The 15,909-nt window shown below is 29.3% G+C and overlaps 1 protein-coding gene across 2 annotated transcripts in view; it reads right to left on the bottom strand.

The window, feature by feature from the left end:
• Positions 1 to 3,213: 3,213 nt before the first annotated feature.
• The window catches only part of SNF4Agamma (SNF4/AMP-activated protein kinase gamma subunit), a 1,283,477-nt gene continuing 1,270,781 nt past the window's right edge, over positions 3,214 to 15,909 (bottom strand). For both annotated transcript variants that reach the window (XM_075357143.1, XM_075357144.1), the window contains 4 exons: positions 14,882 to 15,085; positions 11,240 to 11,386; positions 7,476 to 7,569; positions 3,214 to 5,312 (listed from right to left, as the gene is read on the bottom strand). In XM_075357143.1, the coding sequence (XP_075213258.1) occupies positions 5,053 to 5,312; positions 7,476 to 7,569; positions 11,240 to 11,386; positions 14,882 to 15,085 (705 nt within the window). In that variant the 3' untranslated portion in view covers positions 3,214 to 5,052. The remainder of the gene's footprint in view (positions 5,313 to 7,475; positions 7,570 to 11,239; positions 11,387 to 14,881; positions 15,086 to 15,909) is intronic.

The following is a 15,909-nucleotide window of genomic DNA, read 5'->3' as shown; positions in this document are numbered from 1 at the left end:
AGTTTGTTATCATTATTCCAGTACTCAAGTATAGATAAAATCTTTACAATTAAAGAATTTTAACAATAAATAATAATTCAAATATTATTAATTCTATTTATATATGGAATAAATTTGATAATCTACAGGAATATAAGTACATAATGCTAATTGTGTTCAATCTACCCAACTAACATAATGTTTAAAAAAATAGTGTTTATTTAGTCATATTATTTTTATACATGAGTGATTTAATAAAAACCTCTCAGATATCACAGCCATTCTGAGAAAGTGAATACAGCATGTACATTTGTTTCTAATGAGAACCTTCCCAGTCAAATCAGGAGTATTATTTAATTAGGTAAAAAACAAGTTTTTAATCAATTTTAGGGAAATGTGATCATAAGCAATCTACACTATATAAGCAGGGTCAGTGATTTCAATAGTAGGACTAATAATTTCATATGAATTTCATTTTTAATTTGCTCTTTAAAATGCTTAATGCCACTTCAGTTGTCATTTAATTTTTTATGGGACACAAATTGTGTTGCTTTGAGTGAAAAGGTTTTTTTTGTGATGTGAAAGTTTGTCCTGTATGACTTTTGACACAAATTAGTTAATAAAACGAATTTTACTACAAAAACATAGCATATGAATAAATTAGTAGACATCACTGTTATTGAAAAAAACAAATTATATTCACTTCTAAAATAACAGCAACTTAAATAACTAAGTGAAATAAATTACAGCATATTTTATATATAATTTATTTAATTTCTTGCATTTTGCAATTAACCAACACAGAGGACAAACATTTGCTTATTTTTGCTTAAGAATATTTTTCTTCTAGAAAAATGAAGTCCAAGAATATTGGTTTGAAACATCTGTATCACAAAACTTACACCATATAAACAATTTTTCTAGTACGGCTGCAGATATTCAAGTAAATACTTTACCATTACAGACATTGAAGTAATAAACTCGTTGTCCTTCTTCCCACACCAATAATTCCCTAAAAATTCTGCTTGTTTTTCTTTTTGTTAAGAAATAACAAGTTCTTCAAAATAACCATTAATGCAACCAATACCTGGTAGTATAATATTTTCTTCAAGCATGGCACTCAAGTTACAAAAGAAAATTTCTTGTAGGAAAAAAAATAGTTTATTACATGATAGATAATGTTATTATTTGTTTTGGTGTTATCAAATCAATTTACAATTTAATACACCTCTAAAATTTTCCTAATCTATCATTACATAATTATTGAGAATATTCTCATAATTAATATTTACCATTTGCTTCAGAGATGGAAAACAGAGACATATAGTCTTGCAATGGGGTTGCTACCTTCACAGATCCTATGAACCATTGATTTTTCATACTAGCAAGAATAACAAAACACCAGAGGTGTCTTATTATGAGAGAGAGGGGGTGACAAAGAAACTTTTAATTTCATAATAAACAAACCACCAACAATCTTTTTTTTAGCTTTAAAGGAAAAAATAATCCTACTAATGCTTTGTCTACCAGTTTGGTTTATTATTTTATTAATAATAATTTTTTTTCACCTCCTCCCACCTGTCTTTCATGAGCCCGCCTCCAGCTGTAAGTCGAGCATGACAGGCAGGCCCACTGATAGGATCTTGATTTCCTTGTCTAACTCCCAGTGTGAAATCATCAGGTCCGACAAAGTTGTGTCCAGTGACCCACCTCGGGAGTCAGTCCTTCAAGTATCTGCCTCTAACAAGCGCAACCCACAAGCTGCACCTGCCAGTACTCTTGTCTTACCAGCTCCACTGCACTACAGTCCTCATGCTTCATCACCAACAGCCACCCGCACAAGTGTGGACAGGCACAGACTTCACAAGGGGCTATCCAGCACCCCATTACTAACCCACCCTTCATGGTACTGAAATAAATTAGAACGCCCCCTTACCGGAGAAACCAGAAAGCCAGATATTGAACAGCAACCACTCTCCATAAAGCCTGCAGACACAAGGACAATAACTCACCTGCAAGCAGCACATTCATCTGTCGGATGATCCGCTTTCCCACAAATAACGCATACCCACGGGTTCTCACAATTGGCCCGCTGATGACCAGGCTGTTCGCAATTGTAACACAAAGCCGAGCAATCAGTCCTGCGCAAGGACATGTGGCCCCGGCCCCAACAGCAATAACACCTATCATCAGGATCCCTCATGGAACCCTGACAATTCACCCAGCCAAGCCTAACCCGGTGTTCAATCAGCTTCCTCGCAACATCATATGTAGTCACAGTAGAGGCGTTCTGTATCATCCTGTAAGCTGGACACACTGAAGACACTCGAAAATCAGCTCTCACCAATCACTCGGCATATGGCCTCAGTAATCTCCACCTAAGTCATGGTACATTCAAAGGTTCAAATCCTAGTAAAGGGGTTACTTTTATACAGATTTGAATACTAGATCGTGGATACCAGTGTTCTTTGGTGTTTGGGTTTCAATTAACAACATTATCTCAGAAATTGTCGACCTGAGACTGTACAAGACTGTACATTTCATTTACACTCATACATCCTAATTCATCCTCTGAAATAATACATGATAGTGGTTCCAGAGTAAACAGTAACTGAAAAAAAAAAGGTAAACCACCAACCTGCAACCACTCCTCGTCTTCATGTCGACATGCAAGTTCTTGGCCTTATAGTGGAGAACTGTCTTCAAAGCAACCCCTTATCAGCGCCCTTAACTTGAATATGCAAATCTCCAGCAAGCCCCTGTTTCACCAAATTATCCACCTCCTCCATCGCTACTGTCTCCTTAACAGTCTTGAGCAACTCACTGTATGATGTCCAACCCGCCTGTTAATAATTATCAGGCAATCATCTAGTACACTGATTAAAATAATTATGATGAATACTATAAATAAATATCCAACAGTTAATGGATTTCTGTAGACTCATGATTCACAAAACTATCTCAGTGACAAAAAAAAATCCAAAACGCTGCTGAAAATTGGGTGAAATTTTTAAATCAAAAGGTAATTTCTCCAATCAAAGTAGAAAGTAATCAGATTAGTTCACACAAGTAATTTGAAACAACAAGGAAATTTTAATAAAACAAATTAACACAAAATAAAATACCTTCTTGATATTCTTGGCAACCTCATCGTGAATATGACATATACTTTTCAACAAATAATACCACCTTCACACACAAATGAAATAGGAATCTGAAAATAAATGTAACTGGTTTTCCTCATTGTGATACATTTAATAATGAAATAAGTGTAATAATAATGATAATAATTACAATATTAATAACACAACATAGTAGTAACATTATTTTTTTTTTATTCCTGATACTGGAAAAAAGTCTATATCCTAATGACAATCTCTGCCAACTCTAGTTTGACTTTTTATTATTATTATATATAATATATACATAAGCTGTAAAAATTACACAAACTTCTTACACATTATTATAATAACACATAATATAAACAAAGTCTCATGTAACTTTAACAACAATACCAGTCCCTTGTCACTTTGTACATATCTTTTTTAAAATGAACTATTTTTATTCAATTCATTTTTTACATCCCCTTTGGTTGAGATCTATAAATTATTTTTATAACATAAATTTATAATATTATCACATAAATAGAGGCTAAGGGGATAATTCTACATCATAATCATAACTGTTTTATCTGATTGGTGCATACATATTTATGCTTTTACATGAGTACTTAACCAAGAAAAAAAAATTTTGAATATGATTTCACAGCAGATTAGTAATAATAAGTCATTATTATACACGCTACTTAAACTTATATTTTCATTATGTACTGCTTTATAAAACTAAGCGAATGTGAGCATGAAAACAAGTCAACATATATGCGCAACACATTACTTTTGTGACTTCAGCAGTCATAATTGCCAACAAAAGTATCAATTAACATCTAATTAAAAGTTCAGTGATATAAGTACAGTTAATACAAACAATTACATAATGAGCAAATTTACACATAATATTAATACTGTAATTATAATGTACTACTTGAATTCATTTCATATAAAATTCGTTAAAATATGAAAACAGCAACATGTAATAAATATACTTCTTTGTTTAATGTTGTATACTGAATACCTCTAAAAAGAACAAAAAATATTTCTTGTATATTGTAGTCCCGTAAATTATCTTAGCCATAATAATAAAAGATTAGAGATTTCTCAATAAATCTACTAAAAATATTTATCTTTTTACACCACTTAATACTAGATTCAATAAATTAAATAAATAAATAATCCTGCAGTCACACAACAATATTAATAATAATTAAATAAAACAACATAGGCCAAACATTTAATGAATTACCATACACTGAAACCTACAAAGCTTATTACAGAAAGAGGCACTTTAAATATTGTATCCATGACTAATAATCAGTTAATAAAAAAATATATATATATTATTAAAAAATATGTTACACTGTAATTAAATAATTAAAAACCAAGCTCTACATAAAACACATAAAATTAAAAAAAAGAAAACATAAAAATAAAATGGTATGAAATTTTCATTTGACTGTATGTGTTCATATGTGTGAGTGAGTGTATGTGTAAATATATATACAAATGCATAAAATTTACAAAACTTAATGTGATAAAACCTCTGACAAGAAAAAGAGTAAAGTAAAAATCAATACGCTAGTTCATAAAATACAAAATCCAAAAATACCTTTCCAGACAACAATATCTAGAAGTATTTCTCTAATTATGCCTGTGTTTGATTATAAGTGAATATATGTATTTATGTTTGTGTGTGTTAAGTATTATTTCCCCACCACTAAAAAAACTTCCTGTTCAAAACCCTAATCTCTTCTTTTTCTCCATATATCAATTAAAATTTGATTTCACATTCTTTCGAAGTTCCCTAATTCTTTTGTGACAAGAAACTGGAGTAATTCCATCATTTTGAAAATGTCAATGATACATAGCAAAATTTATACTAATGCTGTTCAACCAGCAATACTGCATCACATAAAAAACAACATTAACTTTGCACATAATCGTATAATTAATATAAAATTCATTCCCCTCCAGAGACAGTTACTTCCCGCCATGTATTCTCTGATGGTGCAACAAGCGGTGGACTTGGTAATGGTGAAGGAACAGGGGATTCGGGACCTCTCTCTCCATCACTGCTAGAGCCTCCACCATCCTCTTCTGGTATTGTATCTTCTCCAGAGCCTTGGGTTTGTAACGGTGATTGCTGCTCCTGTTGTTGCTGCTGCTGATCTTGCAATCGAACAGAATTAGCAACCGAATCGCCAACATTTCCATCTTCTCCTGCAATAAAAAGACAGTAATAAAATTTCTTGATAAAGCAAACTTTTCAAGGGTATGGCAACAATTACATATTGGTATTAAAGAAAAACAGCTGATCCCTCTAAACTTATAGTTAAGAAACAACAAATAGGATAAAGGTAAAAATATAAGAAAAATTAGTATAACAAAAACTACTCAATTACAAAAAAAAAACACAAAAAAATATGTTTAATAAATAAAATTCAATAGAAGTATACATAGATTGTTAAAGTAAAACAATTTTTTTTTTGTGAATTTAAGCTTCATATAATGTTTTCAAAAAATATAATTCTACTTAATGAAATATAACTACAAAACTTACTTAATTGCCAGTCGCTTAGTTTATGACTAGAATATACTGAAACAGTGATGCACCCATCACCTTTATTGCAGTATGTTAAGCCTCCATGCAGAAGAAATTTATCTAATATAATAAATTTATTTAACATTGCAAATTTCAAAATTTAAACTTTAGAATTGAACTAACAATGGCATTTTCAAAAAATAAAATTGAATTAAGAGAATTATTTTTTGAGAAAAAAATAGCTTACATGAACACTAGTTATACAAATCATGGTGTAAGCTTGACTGACAAGTTGTGTTTCAAATCTTAACCTAATCAACCATAAAGATATTTCCTATCACATGATACATTTCTTTTCAAAGAGCGGCAAGGTAATTTTAATTCTAATTTTGGTTTTAATAAATAAACATAATTCATTTTAGTTATTATCTTTGAATCATTGATATTGTTCTCTTATGCAAATTAATTATGATTAGCAGAACAGAAGCCCAACAATTCCTCAAATTTGTATTAGTAGCAATATCATATATTCTTCATAAGTCAATTTGCTTAGCAGCTTCAATTTAAGTAGATGAATTTGTTGTTTAGCAAGCAGTTTTCCATTGTCATATTTGCTTGTGATTTACAATTCCACAATGAGATAACAGTTTATCTGTATCAAGTTCTGTAATACTGAAATGAATAAAAATCTTTCAATGATGAACATGATTGTTTGTGATGATCATCTACTGGAGTTACACCAGAAAAAGTCATTGCTATTCAAAATATGATTATGGAAGATCATCAATGATATCTGTAATATCATGGAATTATCATAAGTCAGCAAATTTTGGCACAAGAAATGGACAAAAGAAGGGTTGGTAAAATATTTGTGCCACAACTACTGAACAAAAATAACATCACAAAAATGTCTGAAACAACTGCTTTGAACCGATTTCACCTCAACTGAAGAAATCCTGTCAAGTCAATAGCAACATCCTTATCCTTAACAGATTATCCATTAGAAGTTCATACTTCCTGGTCAGACAATTAATGTAGAGTTCTATCATGTTGTCCTATGTTTGCTAAGGTAGAATATAAGAATGAGAAATTCAGATAAGTAGTGGAGGAATAACTGGGACCTCACCATGACAATGCAGGGCAAGGCCACTTACCACTTTTATCATGCAGTAGTTATTGGCAAAAAAACAACACGGTGGGTATTCCACATCTACCACATTTGCCTAACTTAGCTTCATATGACTTCTTACTCTTTCCCAAGTTGAAGGGGAGAAGTTTTGAAACGACATCAGGTATGGCATTCCTCAAATTTTAAAAAATATCCACTGCAATTACTAGTTACTTTAATGAAGTAAAAAATTTTTAATGCAGTATATTTTGTCTGTTCTATAAATTCATGTTATTTCATAATCCTCTTCACTGAAATTAATCGATACAAATTTTTGAGTTTCCATTATAATAATAATTTGAATAAAATATGAAAATGAAAGATAAAATAAAAGAAACACCAAAACTCAAGAACCTAGCTGATCTTTCTGAAGAACAAAGGAAATAGATATCAAACAAATGAAAAGGTACTGGGCAGATAGAAAAACAGAAAAAAGAAACAACTGCAAATAAATAAATTATCTAACACGTTCCTAGGTGAATTATTTGGAGAAAAAAATAATAATTTAAATAGGTAACTGGACAGTTAATTTTCATAAGTAATTAATTAAAAACCTTCAATCATGAGATTTTCTTTGGTTTCTTTTATGTTATATTCATGAAATAAACAAACTGCTTGTAATTAAAAATTAAAATTATAGTAGATTTATACAATAGTATTGTTAAAAACTTACCACAAGGTCGAAGGACCAGATATAACAGCAAATCAGATAGAGATAATATGCCTATTACTTTATCATCATCATCAGTAACAACAAGCCTGTGCACCTGTAAAAAATTAATTAATAGAATAACCCTAAATATATGTCTTACACAACATTTTAAATTAAAAAAAAAATAATATAATCACTAACATAATATATCTCTGAACTTCTTCCTTCAAAATAATATCGGATATGAAATATTTTACACTAGATGCTTGGGAGTTCAGTTGAGAACTGCAAGAATGTTTATAAAAATAAGTTTTCTTATTTTCCTTTCTTAAATCGATTTAACAAGCACTGCAGGTATCTAAAACAAGATTACACTGGGCTGAAGTCTACTTAAATATTATTCCTATATGTCAGTTTACTTGAAAACTAATTAAATACTATTACATATAAAATCACAATTTTAATTAATTTGAACAACCATCACCCAGTTTTTCCTGGTATATATAAAAATTGCACTCTAATGGCTTGGCAAATGAAAACTAATTATCCTTTTTTTAGAAGGACTTATTACACTGCCTAATTAACCTGACTGCAAAATAATTTTTCTCTGCATTAAGTATATTATAATTACTTTTACATTATAAGTATGTATATTAAGTACAATATAAAACTTATATAAGTAATAAGTTTCTATGTCGATCTGTAATGCCATAAAATTTTTGCTTGTTCTTCATTTCCATTAGTAAATTCTAACTTACCAAAAAAAGCCTTACTAATGAATTTCACATGAAATGTTTTTTCAGAAACCTAGTTTTCAAACGTTACAACCATCATCCAGAAAAACTACGTTCTCCAAGAATAACCAAATCACCCTGAAACTGGTTTGTCTTTTTAATCATCATCCACCCTAAACTTGCAGGAATTTTACTGAATCATATCAATAAAAAGTATAGGGTGTGCATAAAAGAACTTAACAAGTTTAAATATAAACATCAATTTAAATACAGATCATGGATGTAGCAGGCAGGTTTTATTTAAGAATAGTAATCATAAGAATATGCTGTGATTGTGTCAAAATATGGCACCATCACAACATATTCGACGTGGTGATTCACAATATGAATATAAGACTATTTCAATTGTTTAGCACAACAAGTGTATCTGGCAAAAATGTCAGAGTACAACAAGCATTTATTCATGGTCTGTATATGTCAATATTACAAGCAAGTGAATTAAACATTTCTTATTCAGTTTATTGCTCATATGAATGAACATTTATGAAACATTTAAAAATGTCTCCTTACAAACTTCAATTACTATAAGCCGTCCCACATGAAGATGGGATAGCTTGTAAGAATTTTGCTTTATAGTTAGAACCACACTTTATAGTTTTGTACAATCTTTATAATAAAATTGCTTTTTTGAAGAGGCAACGTTTCATTTACCAAGAAAAGTTAATAAACAAAATGTCAGAATTTGGGTCTTGGAAGGACCCTAATTTCAATACCAAGCATGTTAGAGGCAGTTTTTAAATTAATGTGTGGTATTGTGTAACAAGTGATAGAGCGATTGGTCAATTTTTCTTTTCAAGTTAGATTACCATCTAGACATAATAGTCCACCGATACAGCACATGTTGAAATCTTATTTATTTAATACAAAGAAATAACTTCAATATAACTTACCTATTTACTATAGAAGAATAGTAATTGTATTATAATAAATTTATTTATTACTCAAAATTATAAAGAGTTTTTATGAACAGCTTTTATTTCATTAAAAGTGGCTCAACATAGTTTAATATTTTGCCATTGAAATATATTTTTAACAAACATGATTCAGTCAAAAATCTCTATAATTGTATTTGGAGGAGATAACTACACTAAATTAATTTTTAAACATACTACTACTGGCTGAATTAAGTTTCCAAGTCAAAGTTTGTATGTTTTAATGTTTCTGATGAATGGCTGGTTTAATATCTAAATATTTAGAGTTCTGACAATAAATTTAAGAGTTTAAAATGGAAATAAAACAACCAAAAATAAAAATAAAATATTATGTACCAGTGAGTGAGGTAAGAATTTTATAATAAAATAAAAATTAATACTTATTGGTAAGATTAAGATTTGTTGATGATATTAATATTTATTAATACTGTACTTAGTTTATAGTTAAATCCATTAATGGTTGAAGCTAAGATTAAATTTAACACGGAATGAATTTATGACTGAAGAATATCACATTTTAAAGAATTCTGTAATTTACAAAGCAAAATTATAAATGATGAAAGACATAAAAAGCAGAATGTTACAGCTAGAAAAGCTTTCATGAAAACAATAGTTTGCTAATGATCGTTTTAAAGAATAAAGAGAAATTTTGTAAAAATAGCAAAAAGAAAAGAGTTTTATGGTACTGAAATACAGATAACAAAGAAACCAGAAAGATAGGCTTTTGAAATTAGGTTAAGGTATAATAAAAAAGGGCAAATATCCAATTTTAAATTAAATTAACTCTCTAAAAAAAATCTTTTTTCCAGTGTCATGTTTAGAGAATATGTTTAACAAGCACTTCTCAATTATATAAGCATATAATTATATGCATAAGCATATAATTATATGCTTAATAATATGCTTATAATTATATGCTTATGCATATAATTAAGCAATAATGAAATGCTTGATGTAGCAAAATAACAGAATGCTTTGCAAAGTACCCAAATATACACAATATTGTAAAGTACCAGAAATCAAAGATCAAGTTTTTATTCAGACGAGTACTTTGAAAAATATCATACGTCAAAAAATTTTAATTAAGATAAGAATATGCAAACCTTTCATAAAAATTTGTAATAATAAAGAGAGAAGGAAAATGTGAAAGTATAACTAATATGTGTATAAATATAGAAACAGATGTCTAAGAGTTTTAAAAATAAATAGCGACAAGGCATGGTGTAAAATTTTGAAGAAGAGAAATTTATGTCAATAAATTTCCCTTTTTCTTAGATTCATCAGTTAGTCCTTATAATTAGTCAGGTTAAGGCCTTCATGTCTACAATATGTATGTACTATATGTATTATGTGTTACTATACAAATTAGCTTTCATATAACAAATACTCACCAAAAAAATTTATTTCATTCTTTTAAACAACCTTAAACAATTAAATTTTAATTAGACAAAACTCGGATAGTTGAGTTTGAAAAGTTTTAGTCCCTAAAAATTCTTTTGTAAAAAAAATCCTGCAACTTAGAACATGTTTTCTCCTGCTCTTTAGAACTTAATATTATATTTTATTTAATATTACATCCTCAGAAAGATTTTTTTTTAATTTGTAAGTTTATTTTGAAAGTTTAATTTGTAAGTTTATTTTAATATATCAAACACTTTTACAGCACTCGCTAATAAATATATTGTTTTCATATATTATGACAACACAATCTTATGTATTTACAAAACCTAATTTTTACAAGTAAATGAATTGATATGAAAAATATATCATTGCTTTCAAACTTCAAAAATTTAATAGGTAAAAAGAAAAGTTTTCATTTTTCATTAACTTCAGAGTAACGCAAATTTCATTTAACACTGAAATTGGTATAAGATATTTTAGTTACTAAAATTAGAAAATTTTACAAATAACTAATTCATAGTAATGAGATCCTATAGAATTGTTTTAGCATTTGATATAAATATAATTTAAACAAAAATACGAGTTGCAAAATTAATGAAAATTAACATTAAAAAAATCAGAACACATACTATTAAAAAAATAGAGAAAAATAATATACCTCAGCACGAACTATTTTTTCCATAACAGTAAAGAGAGTTTCATCCAACCGGCATTTGTGTACACCCTCAAACCATTCATTCCTATGTTCATTAGCTTTTTGTAATGAAACATCTAAATTATTGTAAGTTTTTTCAGCTGCTAAATTCTGAAATTAGAAAAGAATAATTAAAAAAATGTATATATATAATTTATGTATTAATAAAATATTGTAAATTCAAATAATTAATTTGAATGCCCATCAGACTGATCTACGGTAAATTTGTCCTCACCAATCAGTTATTTAACAGCTGATTTTTTAAGTTGAAGGTTCAAATTCTAGTAAAATTTGGTTACTTTTATATGGATTTGAATACTAGACAGTGGATACCAATATAGTTCGGTGGTTGGGGTTTAATTAACCGGACATCTCATGAATGGTTGGCCTGAGTCCGTACAAAAATATACTTCATTTGCATGTCAAACATATCATTTTCTTCTTATTGTGATGGTAGGAGAGTGTTGCTTATTGTTCATTAGTTAAACAGAAAACAGTTGCAAAGTACCATATTAGGAAATAAAAAATAATAATTAATTTAAAAATCATCTAATAGAAGAAAATTTAAATTAGAAATAAGAAGAAGAGTAATTAACCCAATCATTAAATGTAGACTTAAAAATATCAGAGTCAAATAATCTTAAATAATTTGAAAAATAATGAGGAAAATTTGTGGTCTGGTTTAAGAGAACAAAAAATAGAGGTTGTGCAGATTGAAAAACTAGAAAATCTGATGTAATAAAAATATTAAGAGGTATGTGAAATTCCTAAGGATCAGCTGCTTGCAAAAAACAATGAGAATGGAGGAGTCAAAAATATCAGAAAAGATATGAAAAGAAAGAACTCATTAAAGGTGATGGAAAAGAAAAGCAAAAGAGAAATGGATGACAGAGGTCCAATGGATTTGGTGATGTTAAAGGGGAAGACTGGAGGCCAAGATTTATGAAGGATAAAACACCTCCATGAGCTATAACACCAAATAACATGAAATCTTCAAAAGATATTTGAAATACATAGAACAGCCAATTCATTCTGTATACACAACCCAAAAGAAGTTTTGTTGTAATGATAAGACAGACGTTTTCGTTTAGAGTACAGCCTTGATCCTAATAAAGACTCTTTTTTAAACATTGATATTAACAGTTTAACGACACAGGAAATGTGGTAAACAATAAAGGTGCTGGCAGACCTCCCATCTCCAAGGAAGTTGTGGATCAAGTAAGAAACATTTTTTAGAGAAGCCCAGGTAAATAAACCAATCATGTAAGTTTAGAACTGGGAATACTGCAATCAATAATTGTGAAGGTTGTACAAACATCTTAAAACTTTATGCATACAAAATTCAGACAGTTCATGCGATTGAAGATGATAATAAACCATACCGTCACAATTTTCCAGTGGATATTCTTGATAAAGTGAACGAAACTAATGCGTTCTTAGAAAAAGTAATATTCTCTAACAAAGCTACCTTCCATGTTTCTGATCACTTTAACTGTCATTACTGTAACATTTGGGGTAGCAAGAACCCTCATGCCGTTTGACAAACATTTAATTCTGAACAAAATGGTATAAAAAATTATATTTAGAAACAGTACAACATTACTACATTTGTCAGAAAAGTACTTATTTAATGGAAACAAAAACCGAATTCCATTTTGGTGATGTGAAAAATGTTTAAAAACAATTTACTGTTAAAAATAAGAAATTACACAGCAATTGTAAAATAAAAATAAATAAATAAATATTAATTAGATAAAATTTTTTTATCAATGATTTTTTTACAATAAGTTATTTGAAAAATTATTATTTCAAAGTTGGCAATAAAATAACAACAGCTGATCAACAATGCACAATACTACATTACTTTAAATCATTTTATAAGGTACATTAAGTATATTGGATACTGTGAACTATGTGGTCATAAGAGAAGGTTTTCTGTGAATTTTAGTTTGAACGTAATCACTTTGCCACTTGAAGTAATGCCATACCTTTTTGCAACAGAGGAATATGGTGTTAATTTTCGGTGCATGTAATGATAATGCTACAACTGCAGCAGGAAAATATGAAATACGTTTTCTGAATCACAGGATTCCAAGACGCTAAAACAATTAGCTTGACTTTTCACAATCTTTGGGAAACGGTTCACTACCTAGTATTCATATCAGCTAAGAATGATCTGTGCAACATGACGCTGTTATTGATGAAATTATTATTGATACCGTTCTGCGCAGTCCAGGCATCAGTATACAACGTCCTTCTAAGCGGATCGGAGTTTCACATTCGATGGTTTGGAGGACACCCAAACAAAACAAGTTTTATTGTTATCATGAACAGCCAGTTCAACATCTACACCCAGGAAATGGTCCACTTCGCTTGGAGTTCTGCAACTGGTGGAATACAAATCGACAGCAGTAAGTTGTACAATCAACTAGGTAAATTTCACTTGATATTATCAACAAATTACACAATGAGCAATCATGGACAGCAATAAATCCTCATGAAACAGTGAAATAAAATTTTCAACACCGATTTAGCATCAATGTATGGTGTGGCATTCTTCACTATCAGCTGTTTAGACCATACATATTACCTGGCCACTTAAATGCTAAGATCTATTTGCACTTTCTTCAAGAAGAATCGCTGCAGCTGCTTGCAGATGTTCCTCTAGTGCTGACACAAAGTATACTTATACTTCAAGCACAATTCCACACCTTCCCACTTCTCTTATGCTGTTTCCATCTTCTTACTTAAATCATCATTTCCCTGAGAAATGGATCAATCATCGAGATCCACATCCCTGGCCACCAGAAAGCTGATCTAACACCTTTAGATTGTTGCATCTGGGGATGGATAATATTGTACACAAAACAAAAATACATTCTCGTGAGGAATTAATTGTCCATATTATGAATGCGGCTGAGCAACTTACAGACAGCCCTGAAGCTACTATAAAAAGTAACAAAAGTAGTACAGAAGCGAGCCAAGAAATGTGTTGAAGATGATTCATTTTTGAACATTTATTGTGAACTGGTACGTATAATTTAACACATTTTGGTATAGTGTATTGTTTCTAATAAAAATTTGAATTTTTCTAACTTTTCTTTGTTTTATTTTTCAACTTATCTTATACCATTTGTTCAGAATTAAATTCTCTACAAGTATTACGTCTTTATTAACAAAGTTACTTAACAGTTATTGTACATCAAACATAAAAAACAGGATTATTTACCCCAATTTATTGGTTTTCATCCCAGATTTCTCAAAAACTACTGCAGATACAGTTTTGGGACTTATTTTTTTAGATCAAAAACCAAAAATATCACTAATTCTGCCCCTTAATTAACATACTAAAAATTTCTGTACACCTTCATTTCACCAGAATAGCTGAAATCCAAGCGAAATATTTCATTAGCCTATCTTGCAAACAAAGCAGTTTAGGACATATATCATTTTTATGAACTTTTTTTTGTGTGTATTATGAACTTTTCCACTATTTTCATAAGTAGAATACGTTATGAAAGTCCCAGGAAAATTTCTTGATACACCCAGTGTATATAAATATTATGCAAGAAAAAACAAATTGAGGCACACAATAAATTAACTTACAATAACATCAAATTTGGCAAATATATCAACTAATCGTCCTTCCTCATCAACCATTGGTAAAGCTGATACTCTCCTTTCAACGAATTTTTTTAAAGCCAAGATTATTGAAGTATCTGGACTTGCAGTTTCTATATTCTCAAAAGTACCTATCCTCAATTCATTCAGAGTCTTGTTCATATAACTTGGCTTTGGCAAATCATTTATCTAAAACATAAATTAAACAAATTAATTTACACATTAAGTTACAAATTGATTTTCCTTTTATAATTTAAAATAAAAACCATTTTTAAAATATATAATAATAAAAGAGTTTAATGTATAATTTATAACAAAAAAAACTTTTCTAAATCAAAACCAAAATATTAACTAGGAAACCCACTTTCTTGAGTATCAAATTGTTTAATCTGATTATACTATATTAACTTAAGTAAAAATATTTAAAATGATTCCTCAATAATGAGAGAACATGATCTAATTTACCCTCAGTTTGGTTAATTTTAGGTCCAGATTTTGTTAACTTTTGATTCAATCTCGTATTAGAAAATTATAACACTGTATCTTTATTGGAAGACAATTACTAAGCAGGATAAGAGATTTCTACATTAAAAATTCAAAAACAAAGCTTAAACACTGCACAAGGTTTTTCAAGTTTTTTTAATCTCTTAAGATAGTACATTTTTTGTGCTGATAAAACTACTTTCATTTACAGCAAGCAAATGAATCTAAGCAGGGGGTGTCACATAGAAATATATTAAAATATTAAGTAATCATATTAATCATCATAATTAAATATTTATTCCATATGCAAACGCACAAATATATAGTCTCATCAAACAAAATGCTATACCAACTACAAGCTATGATATATTATTACAATATTTCAAAGCAAACCACATGGTTTGATTTAGTTCAACGCAACTTTCATAAAAGGTTATTGTGTAACTTCTGTAAAATCTTTCAATGCATGCGCATAATTGACAAAATTATGCGCATAATTTTGCGCATTCTGTTCTCTCAGAACCTACCTG

The sequence above is a fragment of the Lycorma delicatula genome, chromosome 2, assembly GCF_047948215.1.
Source record: "Lycorma delicatula isolate Av1 chromosome 2, ASM4794821v1, whole genome shotgun sequence".
Taxonomy (NCBI): Eukaryota; Metazoa; Arthropoda; class Insecta; order Hemiptera; family Fulgoridae; genus Lycorma; species Lycorma delicatula.
Note: the sequence above shows the minus strand (reverse complement) of the source record. Positions and strands in the feature narration are given on the sequence as shown.